Source organism: Cannabis sativa, chromosome X (assembly GCF_029168945.1).
Source record: "Cannabis sativa cultivar Pink pepper isolate KNU-18-1 chromosome X, ASM2916894v1, whole genome shotgun sequence".
NCBI lineage: Eukaryota > Viridiplantae > Streptophyta > Magnoliopsida > Rosales > Cannabaceae > Cannabis > Cannabis sativa.
In genome coordinates, this window is record NC_083610.1 from 54,089,722 (window position 1) to 54,103,308 (window position 13,587).

Genomic DNA, 13,587 nt, shown 5'->3' on the forward strand with positions numbered 1-13,587 from the left:
CCTATTTCTTCTCCATTTCTCACACCCTAAAATAAAAATCTTAACTCTCCAAAACCCCACCCATGCCTCTGCACCATCGCTCTCCTCTCTCGCCGTCTTCCTCCCCCTCTCGATCTCTCTTTCTTCTCGTCTCTCTCGTCCATCGATCTCCACCCACCCCTCCTCCCGTCGGTCTCCCTCTCCTCTCTATCGCATACGTTGGACCACCACCACCTCCTATCGATGTCCCTCTCATCTCCGTCTCATACGTCGGACCACCACCACCTACCATTCGTCTCCCTCTCTCTCCTAGCTCGGTATAAATACATTTATTTATTTATATACTTTTTTATTTACTATATATATTTATTTTGTTATTGTATAAATTTATTGTGTTTTAAAGTTAGTTGTTATTGTAATAAAATTTATTAGTTGTTTTCTTTTAATATAGGTAAAATTAGAAAACTAATGCAGGAAAAAAATGGGGGAAAATATGTATTTTTTTTTCTTTTTTTACATTCCCGACGGTTTTAAATCGTGCCCTATACTATTTAAACCGTCGGAAAGTTCACATTCGCGATAGTTTTGTAACCGTCGCCAATTTTTCCCATTTTGCGACGATCGTATAGGCGACAGTTATAAAAACCGACGGGAATACTATAAACAACTGTTTAAAAACTTCAAGAAAAACCAATTTTATAGTAGTATTTTGCCGTGAACTCCTTCAGTCAATTCATGGCAAGTCCACACACTACACATCTCAAGCTATTAATCATCTACTTCGATACATCAAAGGAAGCCCTGGATAGGGGCTTCTCTATTCAAAGTTTTCATCATTACACCTTTGTGGGTTCTCTGATTCTGATTGGGCGTCGTGTCCTGTTACAAGATGTTCTACAACTGGCTTTTGCATATTTCTGAGAGATTGCCTCATCTACCGTCACACAAAGAAGCAACCAACCATCTACAAAAGTTTAGTCGAAGCTGAATACCGAGCCTTAGCAGCCACAACAAGCGAAATTACATGATTATACAATATCTCCTCCATCATTTTCACATACCACAATCTCATCCTGCTTTCATTTACTGTGATAATGACTCAACCTTACATATTGCTAACAACCCACCATTTCATGAAAGAACGAAACATATCGAACTAGACTGTCACTTCATCAGGGATAAAATTAACAACAGCTCAATAAGGCTCATTTCCATTTTCAGCTCACTTCAACTAGCGGATGCCTTCACCAAACCACTCACTTCTCCTATACTTCTCATGTATTCAAGATGTCAGTCTATCACATATAAGCTTCATCTTGAGGAGAGCTATTAAGATTCTCTATTTTTCCTTGTAAGTTAGTTAGCTAGTTTAAGGCAAATTAGTTGGATCAATTATTTTGTTGTTGAGACAGTTTTCTATTATTTTGGTTAGCTTTTTTTTTTCGGTTATAAACTGAGGTTCTCCTATTTAAAGGCTCACCTCCTCTACTGTTTAATTATTCATTCCAGTTTCTTTCATCAATAAAAATGATTCTTCTTTTTCTAATTAATATTACAAAGATTGAGGGAAAGATGAAAAGGACAGCGGAGTTGAATTGCAAATCCATGTGATATTGTATTTCTTTTGTCTTTCTGGTTTCTGATCTCATCTCAAAACTAAATTCATACCAAATTACAAAAGTGCTAAAATTTCAAATCTGATGATTTTTATTACAAATAAGGAGTAAAAAAAGAATAATTTAAATTGAAATATAATTGTTTTTTTTTCTTGTTTTGTACACAAAGCCTGGAACTAATAAATCAAGTGTGGCGTACGTACGCTCACGTACCTTATGCGTAATCTTAAATTTAATCATACCGCCGGAGCGGATCCGATGACCTTTCACCCACGTCGTCCCTCCCTCTGTACAACTGATCGGACGGTGGTTCTTTCGATTTTGACGAAGCCGCCTTCAAATGGGCTGCCATATCATCTCCTCCTTCTATCAACGAACCCTTCATGGATGACGTAGCTGAACCCGAGCGTGAAAAAAATGGCGGTACTACCGAGAAAACCCACCGCTCCGGCCGCCCACTACTTTCAAACCGTTCGTAAGATGTAGCGTTATCTTTCCAGCGACCAAACCCTGCGCTCACACTCCGATAACCCTTCCTGGCACTGCAGACCCTTGGAAGCACCGTTCCGCTGGTACTCTTGGTCCGGTTTAGTGTCGAATTAACAAGCTGGGTCCTTATCTCCTCTGGTAACCTTAGGGTGAACCGTTCCTGACTCACACCCGGCGGAACCAGCAACCGGCTGGTCGAGTGCGACCTTTGAAATATCCCGCCGAGCCCCCAACCGTTAGACTTTGATCTCGGATCCCCGAACCCGGTTGATCTTGATCTCGGCGCACGGTCCTCAGTCGTCTCCCTATCTTGGGTTGGATTAGTCAAAGTAATCTCTGGTGATTCTGTGACAATCCGTATTGAGACTTGAGGATTCGGTGTAGGCTCATCGGGTGTTGGTCTAGGTTCGGATCGACCCGCTTCGTTGCCTGGGCTGAGGACATCTGCGAGGGTTGTGTAGCCTAGTCGTGGGGTCTCGCCCGGTTGGGGAACAAGGTTGGCACGGCAGACGGGACACGTGGAGTGAGATACGAGCCAAGCGTCGATACAATCAGGGTGGAACACATGATCGCACTTTGGAATCAAACGCAGCGTTTCGTTGTCCTCGAACTCGTTGAGGCAAACCGCGCACTCCAATGATCCCTTCCCGAGTTTCAGACCTTTAACGGTGGAGTACACGAAGGTGGGAAATGTCTCTATGATTTCTGGTTCAAGTCCACGCCCCCTCGACGAGTTCCCGACATAACCGAGCGTGATTTCGTCGCTGCCTCGAAACCGGTCTTGAGTGCATTGACGGGTGTAAACGGAGAGGAAGCCCAGTACGAAGAAGACCGTGACTAGAAGAACCATTACGATTGCCATCTTGAGGTCAACTTTTTGAGGTCGGGTCGGGCCGTATAAATACGGAGGCGGAGGATCTCCGGTCTGTGCGGCGGCGCGTGGAAACACGAACGTGAGGATTAGAAATAAGAGGAAGACCAGCGCCGCCCTTTTGCTGCCTCCGTGGCCATAATGAATCGATCTTTGGAATCCAAAAATCCATGTTCCGTACTTTCTGTTAGTAATCATATGTCTTGGTTGTCAAAATTCCAAATGAAAAAAGAGCAAATAAAAAAAAAATATATAAGAAGCTCATGAGTTTTGAAGGGACTCAAAGCTGATAATTATATTAGTTTGGACTTTGGATAGTGGGCGACTCAAAAAAAAGTAGCGAAATTGTAAAGCTATATTAAAATATTTGATGTCGTATTTGCTGGTTGCTGTATTAGTATATGATAAGATTTTGAATATATATATATTCTACTAAATAGGATGGATAAAATAAAATAAATACAAAATTATAGAACAAACACCGGAATAAGTCTTCCTCAGAATATTATATTGTCCTTCGAAAAAAAACTAAACGCAAGGAATGTGGAAGGACGCGCGAGTAAATGAGAGTTATTTTGGAGTTATTAGTGGGGTTGACTTGAGAGTAAGAAGTGGGCAAGGCCGACCTAGAGCTAAATTCTAAGATTCTTGGATGAGTAATGCAACGCAATAAGAACTTTGCTTGAGAGCTAGCCGGTATGGGATTTTAAGATTTGGATGCTAATTAAGCAAATTGTCGTATTGTTCGTTGTAACTTATTTTCTTTCTTTTTTTAAAAGAAAATAAAAAAATCCTAGATTCGTTTTAGCTGGTTGCACGACATTTAGTTTTTGTTGTTGTAGCAATACATAACAAAAACTTATATCTGGTTTATCAAATGTCATTTTAAACTCATAACATCTATTCATTTATTTATTTTTAAGCCATGATAGATATGTAATGTGGTCAAAAGTCACACTTTAACTCTTATAAGAAAATAACTCTTATAAATGATCTTTTAACTTATATCACAAAGTACTTATTTAAAAATAAGTGAATTAACTTCTATATCGATAAAAAAATATTATTAGTTGTAAAATAATAATATTCCTACAGTTTAGTCATTGAATAGATAGATTTAATAATTCAGTAAAGTACTAAAATAATATCTAGTATCGGTCATTCCTCATTTGTAACTAGTACATAGTTAATTTAAGTCATCTAGACCATTCGTTCAAGGTTAAATACAAAATCAGTTTCATTAGAAAGTTTGATAAGTAGAATAAGACTAAACTAATAACAACTTTCTTCCTCAACGGTACTATCCTCATCCACTAGCATCAAACTGAGTTCCTAGATTGGGAAAAAATAGCGGGTGAGCTTATAAAGCCTAGTAAGAAATCAACTAATATAATATCAAAGAATCCTTGGTTTAATAAAAATTTCTGCATCCTTAGGTTTTAAAAATAAAATATCTCATCACCATTGTCAAAGTGTATAAACAAAATAGAGAGACCACAACTAATCACAAAATCAAGCTTCAAATGCGAATCACACTGTTCACTAAACCCCTAGCTCTCAATACCAATCATAGAAAGCGACATCCAAAAACTGGGTAGTCGAACCCGATAGCCACCATAATAGCGGGGTTGAAATTTAATTCACTCCATGTATAGATTTTAGGTCTTTCACTTACAGGTGAGTGCACAACTGATCTACCTGTGATGACACAGAGACTGTTGGGTTTTGTACCCTAAATAAAACCCATTTCAATATAATCAAATTTACTAATTAATAAAGATCAGAAATTGTATTTTATGTTGCATGGTTTACATGATTTATTTTATAATTATGTTTAATATATAAATTCTATTAAGTCCAGAACATATATATAAATATGTATATATTTGTTCATGATTATAGTGTCGTCAGCACAGTGGAATATAATCATGATTATATGTTCAAAAGTGTAATTCCTGTGATTTGTCAATTCACTGGATTTAGACTGGCATGATAATCGGCGATAAGGTATACTTACACCTTGGATAAGTGTTATGTCCTTTCCAGGGCATTGGTAAAGTTTACCAGTATCGGATGTATGGAGTATACATTGGAAGGGACCGATATTGATCTTAGATAAGATATTATAAACTTACCGTTATATCTTTCTAAGTCAATATCAATGGTTGATCTTAGGTCTATGGATCTTAATCCTAATTTTGTTAGGTTCAACTTAGTTGTATTATTTATGTTTTTTAATTTGTTCGTTAAAGTCGACCAATTGGATCTTCTCGTGACATACAGATTAAGAACATGGTAGTTCAATTTAGTGGGAGCGCTGATCATAGATATAGAATCTATAGCTTCTATAATTCTTTAGAAGTGAAACGATGATTTCCTTCGAGGTAAGCTGAATAAAGATAAATGATTGAGGCCTCATTTCAATAATTATATTAGTTTAGTGAAGTATCATTTATAGGTTGCTAGCTAGGTGTTTTAAGGATAAAATACATTGAAGGGTAGAACGGTAAATTTGTCCCTATTTAGTGTAGATCATCTGTAGAGGATCTTTGACTATTAGGATTGTAACAATGGATAATCATAACGTATCTATATCGTGGTACATATAGAGCGTTCTATATAATCGAGAGTGCTATTCAATTCCAAATCTATAGTGGCGCAAGGCAGAACTAATAAGTTAGAAAATTTACTTGGTGAATTCTAGATCTACTTATTGAAAGCTTGATTATATAGGCCCATGGTCCCCTCACTAGTTGAGATAATACTGCTTGCAAACTCAGTCAATTGATTTTAATTGATTATAATTCTAAAATTAGACTATGTCTTATTTATGAATTTTCACTAAGCAAGGGCTTAATTGTGAAGAAAATATGTTTTGGGGTCAATGTTATTTAAGAGACTTGGTATGGTTACATAAATGACAATTTTTATTTGATAATTAATTATAATTATTAAATAAATAGTTTTGGCATTTATCGGATTGAATTAAAAAATATGGTATTATTGAAAAGAAGAATAAGTGATTGAAATAAAGTGGCAAAAATCTAACTAGAGAATGGTCCATTATAGTGTACGACCATAAGTGAATTTTTGCTCAATATTTTATTCTTTTTTAATCTATATAATTCAGCCCTAAGCCCTAGTTGAAATACTATAAAAGGAACACGATACTCTCACTCATCCAACTAATGTCAACCTGACTATTCAGCCAACCTAGATGAGAGAGTTCCTTCCTAAGTGATTTCACATCCTTCATTGTTCTTCACATTCGAAACCCACAGTGAAAGAGTGTCGTGCCCACACATAGCAAGTCAAGTACTCAATCATAGTGAGTAAGACTGTGGTAACCAAACTCGTAGGAAAGAAAGAGATCCAGATTCAGATCTTGATAATGCTCTGCTACAGAAAGGAATCAAGGGCTAGCAGGGCCGGCCCTAGGCATAGGCGGGCTAGGCCCGTGCCTAGGGCCCCCACTTTCTGGCAGTCCAAAATAAAAAAAAAAATAAAAAATAAAAAAATAATTATTAGTCTTTTATTTAAGTAAAATTTAAGTGTATTATAAGTAACAAATATTCATAACTTAGTTGGTTGAGGTGGATGGCATAATGTTCGAGGTCATGGGTTCAAATCCCATAACATTTTTTTTTAGATATTTTTTAGGGCCCCAAAATTTAATTCGTCTTGGGCCCATATATTTTCAGGGCCGGCCCTGAGGGCTAGAGATGTTAAACGGAAGGAGTCATTATATTTCGTTGCAATCAATGTAAGGTTTTCTTTAAACCCTTATGTGTTTATTTCATTATTTTAGAGAATTCATATTTAGGATGTTAATCAACGTACTTGTTAGTAAATCTAGACCCTGGTAAAATATTCCCAACAGAGACAAGGTCACACTACTACAAAACAACTTTTTAGAGGTTGGTCTTTCCACAAGTTTTATAACAAGGGAAGCTAAAGGGTGTAAAAATAGCAACGTATTGAAAATGGATATTTAGAGGCAGTTTTTTTTATAAAAACTGTAGGTATATAATTAGACTATACCATTGGTTGGCGGATTTTTATTTCTGGGAGTGGTTTAATAACCTTATCCCGTCGGTTATTAGGAAATAACCAACGACATAGGGTACACGCGATAATTGACATGTGTACCCTATGTCGTCGGTTATTTCCTAATAACTAACGGGATAAGGTTATATAAAATACCCTTTTTAGCTTAGTCTTCTTCATCTCCTTCTTCCTCACAAAACCATAGCATCAAACCTTCAAACCCCAAACCATCTCCACCTTCCCCAACCACTTCTCCCACAGCCAATATCTCCCTCATTTTTACACCATTTGAGCCTATTTAAAAAAAAAAAAATCTTCAATTTTTGATACCTAAACACATACACGAAAAAAGTTTTGATTTTTCCACTATTTCACTGTAAACTGAACCCATACATAGAAAGTGGCAGTTATAACTCTGGTCACCAATTTTAGTGGAGAAAACGTTGAATATCAACGTCCATTAATGTATAAATATGATTTCTATTCATTTTAGTAACATACATTGTTTATTTTTTCTTTCTATAATTTTTTTAAGATTTTTCATATTATTAACATTATTGTTGTGTATGTGCATAGTGGCCGGACTTTTTGATGAATTGGTCATCGGATTGTGCTTATAAGGTAAAAATATAAACCGTAATATATAGAATATATATACACATATGTATTTTGTATTTTATTGAACATGTGTTTATATATATATGGATGATTTCTTAATGAGTAATATTGTGTGTACATATTTTGTATATATTATTTATGTAAATATTGTAATTGTATTGTATATATTCTAAGTAATATATATGTATGTATAGATATGTATTGTGAACGAGAATGAGATAGGAGAGATTTAATTAGTTTAGAAATAAAGTTTTTAAAATTTTGTTAGTGTGAGATATAATTTATTATATATGTATCTACATATAAAATTTTTAAAAGTTAATGTATATAGTATAGTAACTAGCCACTTGTTACATTTTTTTTATAACTAGTAGGTAATTAAATAATTAAAATTCTAATTTTATTGTATTTCATTATGTTGACCGAGGTTTTCGGCAACCAATATAATAATAGTAGTTAAGAGAGCTATAGGGAATTAAGAGAGAGATTTTTACGTGGTTGAGGCGTTAATGAGCCTTAGTCCACGAGTCTGTGTATTTATGATAGTATTTATTACAGAGAATGTTCTTGGTGGATTTTTCCTCTTCTAGTTCTTATGAAACCCAGAATTCTCGACTCCTGCTTTAATGAGTTTCGGGGGTATTTATAGTGTTTTTGTGGGGTGATCCCTAGAATTGAGGTACATGTCTTTCTGTAATTATCAGTAAAGCCACACATTCCTAATGGATATATTATAGGAAATGCATGGTCTAATCCCTAGGCTTTGTAGGGGTTTTATGGATGTAGTCCTTTATTCTTTTTGACTGGTGTGAGTCCTCATAAAGTAGTCGTCACTAGGCTCATTAATCATAGCATAGTAGCTGCAGAGAGGGGGTTGCGCCATCAGACTTTAAGACATATGGCAGTTTCAATACGCCTCCTCCCATGCGGCATTAATGCGAGATGACTGTTCAGATAGGATCTGACACCTCCCGGAGAAGCTTTGTTGTAGCCTTGCTCTCTGGGAGCATGTGAGACTTACATGCCTTCTCCGGGAGGCAAGTCTAAAGCTGATCCCTTTGGTTAAAGAGACTTAGCTGATTTACGTGTTGGAATTATTTTACCAGGATCTTAGATCTACTCACAAGTATGTTGATTAACAACCTAAATATGAACTTCTAAAACGAATATAATTAAACACATATAAAGTATAAGAAACCTTACATTGGGTGCAGCGGAATAATATGTCTCCTCTCACTCAAATCTCTAACCTTTGATTCCTTTCTATCGCAGAGTATAATCAAGATCTTAGCCCGAATGTCCTTCTTTGTTGACTCTGAATTCTACACAGCCTTCCTCACTATGATTGAGGTATTACTTGATGTGTGTGGGCACTACTCTATCACTTAGAGGAATTTTGAAAACAGAGAAGAGAGAGAGAGAGAGAGAGAGAGAGAGAGAGAGAGAGAGAGAGAGAGAGAGTGGCGGCTCAGGAGTGTTTGTGTGAAAGAAAAGAATGCAGTAATGTGTCATTGAATCCTGGAGCATTTACCTTCTATTTATAGAATACCACATAGGGTTAGGATTGAATTATTTGGCATTAAAATTGAAAAAATAAATGACAAAAATGCAAGTAAAGTGGTCGGCCATAGCAATGTGGAATCACTTTTGCAACTTTCCTATTTTATCATTTCTAGTTTCCCATTCTCTAAAATTGCCAATTTTCTCATTCAACCACATAAATGTCAAATCTAATTATTTATTAACTATAATTAATTATTAAATAATATATTATCATTTCTTTTATTTATTAATTAAACTAATCAAAGTTTCCTAATTAATAAATATACCCCATAAACTCTCTATTTACTGTTTCGCCCTTAATAAGTGATAAATTCACAAATAGACATAGTCTAACTTGAGAATTATAATTGATTAATTAAAACCAACTAAATGAGTCTTACAAGTAATATTGTCTTAACTAGTGTGGGGACCATGGGTCTATATATCCGAGCTTCCAATAAGCAGATCAAGAATTTACATCTTAAATTCACTGACTTATTAATTCTTCGTTGAATCCACGCATAGAACTTAGAATTGCACTCTCAGCTATATAGAACTCTCTATATGTTCCACCATATAGACACGTCATTAATTATACATTGTTATAATCCTAATTTGATCAATGATCCTCTATATAGATTATTTACACTGTAAAAGGATCAAATTACCGTAACACCCTACAATGTATTTTATCCTTAAAACACTTTACCCTGTATAAATGATATTTCAGCTAAGTTAAATGAGTACTCCACCATTTATTTTTCGTTTGGTTAAGCTCGTAGAAAATCATCCTTTACTTTCTATTCGCCAAATAGAAGCTATAGATTCCATATTTATGTTAGCGCTCCCACTCAATTGCACTACCGTATTCCCAAAATGTACGTATCACCCTGACCAAAAAGTAGACTTAACTAACAAATCAAAGAACACGAATAATACTCTTGAGATTGAACCTAATCATATCAGGATTAAGATCATTTGATATAGGATCAATTAAGTGATATGGAATTGAATAGATATTACGGTAAGTTTAATAAATCTATATCAAAATCAATATCGGTCCATTCCAATGCATACTCCATGCATCCAACCCAAGCTTTACTTTAACCAATGCTCTGGAAAGAACATAGCATTTCACCAAATGCAAGTAAACTCTGTTGTAGATTGTCATATCAGTAAAACCCTAGTGTTCTGATAAATCTAGGAATCTTTAATCACATAGTCATGTTTACTTTCCACTGTGTTGACAACACAATAAACATGATTAAGTATGTGAAAAGGGTTTGAATGAATTTATAAATCAAATAGACAAACAATTGATAAGGTGAACCAAAACATACACAAATGAATGAAAAATACTTCTGTTATTTTATTGATATTAAATAATCTGGATTACATTGAAACAGAGTTTTATTTAGGGCATAAGACCCAACAAACTCCCACTTGCACTAATATAAAACTAATCAGTACATCTCAATTAATCCTAAATTCTGACGGTGCTTTTCAAATGCAGTCACTGCCAACACTTTGGTGAATGGATCAGCTAAGTTGTCTTGTGTGTCCACTATTTCCACCAGTACATCCCCTCTTGCCACATATTCTCTGATGATGTGATATTTTCTTTCTATATGTTTGCTTCTCTTGTGGCTTCGAGGTTCCTTACTGTTGGCTATTGCTCCATTGTTATCACAAAGTAGGACTAGAGGCTTTTCCATTCCTGGCACTACACCAAGACTGGTGAAGAATTTTCTTAGCCAGACAACCTCTTTAGCAGCTTCTGCTGCAACTATGTATTCTGCCTCCATGATAGAATCTGAAATCGAGGTCTGTTTCACACTTCTCCAAACCACTGTTCCACCCCCAAGAGTAAACACCATCCCAGATGTAGATTTCCTGTCTTCAAGACATGCCTAGAAATCTGAGTCGGTATAGCCTATGGGATTTAGAGCACCACCCTTATAGACTAACACGTAATCTCTTGTAATCTTCTAGTATTTCAGAATATACTTAACAGCATTCCAATGTTCCTGTCCTGGATTTGACTGATACCTTCTCACGATTCCAACTGCATAGCAGATGTCAGGTCTAGTGCATAACATTGCATACATTAGACTTCCAACTGCAGAAGCATAAGGAACTTTTTCCATGTCCTCTATCTCTTGAGGATCAGTAGGACACTGTTTCTTAAATAGACGGATACCATATCTAGAAGGCATATTTGCCCCGTTGGTGTTGGTCATGGAAAAATCTCTCTAAAACTTTGTCAATGTAAGTTGTTTGAGAGAGAGCAAGGGATTTGTTCTTCCGGTTTCTGATAATCTGAATACCGAGAACATAGGCAGCCTCACCCAAATCTTTCATATCGAATTGAGTGTCTAGCCATTCCTTGATGTGAGTCATTTTCTTGATATTGTTGCCAATGATCAAAATGTCGTCAACATAAAGGACCAGGAATACTACTACTTGGTCTTCCTTGAGTTGGTAAACACAAGGTTCACCTTCATTCTGATGAAAGCCGTAGGTTTTTATGATTTCATCAAACCTTTTATTCAATCAGCGAGAAGCTTGCTTAAGTCCATAAAGAGACCAATGTAATTTGCAAACTTTATTTTCTTGCCCTGGAAGAACATAGCCTTCTGGTTGCTCCATGTAGATTGTTTCTTCAAGAAGCCCATTAAGGAAGGTTGTCTTGACATCCATTTGCCAGATTTCATAGTCGAAAGCAGATGCGATGGAGAGAAGAATTCAGATGGATTTGAGCATGGTGATAGGACTAAAAGTTTCCTCATAGTCCACACTTCTCTTTGGGTATAACCCTTGGCGACCAGTCTAGCTTTAAAAGTTTCGACTTTGCCTCCAGCGCCTCTTTTCTTCTTGTAGACCCATTTGCATCTGATTGGACGACAGTCATCGGGTGGATCTACATATTCCCAGACTTTGTTCTTTTTCATGGAATCCATTTCTGAATCCATGCCGGCTGACCATCGCTTCCGTTGCGGACTTGCCATTGCCTGTTTATAGGTTAATGGGTCGTCTTCAATACCGTCACCAACGACCATATTGATTTCACCATCCAAGCCATAACGAGACGGTTTTGTAGAAACCCTCCCACTACGACGAGGAGTGGTGATCTTCTCAACAGGAGCTTTGGTAGTAGTTTTCTCAGTTGCTACGACTGAGGGAGTGGGATTATCCTCTTCTTGAGTGGAAGATGATGGAATATTGGAAGGAACTATATCTGTAAGCATTTCCTCTAATACAACTTTACTTTTCGGTTTGTTGTCTTTAATATAGTTACCTTCAAGAAAAGTAGCATTTGTAGAAGCAAACACTTTGCTATTCTTGTGACTATAAAATAGTCCACCCCTAGTATCTTTAGAATTTTCGACAAACATGCAAACTTCAGTTCGCGATTCCAGTTTTTCCTTCTTTCTTTCTCAAGACGTGAGCAGGGCACCCCCAAATCCTATAATGGCGTAAACTAGGTGTACGACCATTCCATAGCTCGACGGGTGTCTTAGGGACTGCTTTAGATGGAACAACATTTAAAATGTCATTTGCCATCTGAATAGCATATCCTCAGAAGGAAGTAGACAGAGTTGAATAACTTAGCATGGACCTAACCATTTCCAAGAGAGTGCGATTTCTTCTTTCTGCAACTCCATTTTGCTGTGGAGTGCTTGGGGCAGTGTATTGTGATTAAATTCCAAGTTCAATTAAATGATCTTTGAACTGCATATCCATATATACTCCACCCCTATCAGTTCGCAAGATCTTTAATGTTTTACCTAATTGGTTTTGAGCCAGAGCATGAAACTCCTGAAACTTTTCAAATGTTTAATGTTTTACCTAATTGGTTTTGAGCCAGAGCATGAAATTCCTGAAACTTTTCAAATGTTTCAGATTTCTTTTGCATTAGGTAAAGAAAACTGTATCTTGAGAAATCGTCAATGAAAGTGACGAAATACTCATAACCACCTCGGGCTTTTACATTCAGAGGTCCGCAAACATCTGAATGCACTAACCCTAGGGGTTGTTTGGCACGCTCTCCCTTTGCAGAGAAAGAACGTTTAGTCATTTTTCCTTCTAGGCATGACTCACATACTGGCAGTTCACCTAAGACGACATTTTTCTATGGACCGTCCTTGGTTAGCCTATTGAGTCTATCAAAACCTATATGACCTAAACGTTAATGCCATAGATAAGTTTGATCATCATTATCAATCTCTTTTCTCTTAAGGCTTCTAGGTCTAGCTACCTTAAAAAGTTCAGTATTTAGTGAGATTTGCGTATTAGGTCTTAGAACATAAAGCCCTTGTTCCATGTTAGCAACACATATATGAAATCCATTACGAGAAATTGAACAATTTGAACTTGAAAAATTCAATATATAAAATTGTGTTTGTAAACATGAAACACTAATCA

At 36.3% G+C, this 13,587-nt stretch overlaps 1 protein-coding gene across 1 annotated transcript; it reads right to left on the reverse strand.

The window, feature by feature from the left end:
* Positions 1–1,569: 1,569 nt before the first annotated feature.
* On the reverse strand, positions 1,570–3,562 carry LOC115712903 (RING-H2 finger protein ATL11). Its single transcript, XM_030641321.2, has one exon. The coding sequence runs from the start codon at positions 3,151–3,153 to the stop codon at positions 1,828–1,830; it is 1,326 nt and encodes a 441-aa protein (XP_030497181.2). The 5' UTR covers positions 3,154–3,562; the 3' UTR covers positions 1,570–1,827.
* Between the last annotated feature and the right edge of the window lie 10,025 nt (positions 3,563–13,587).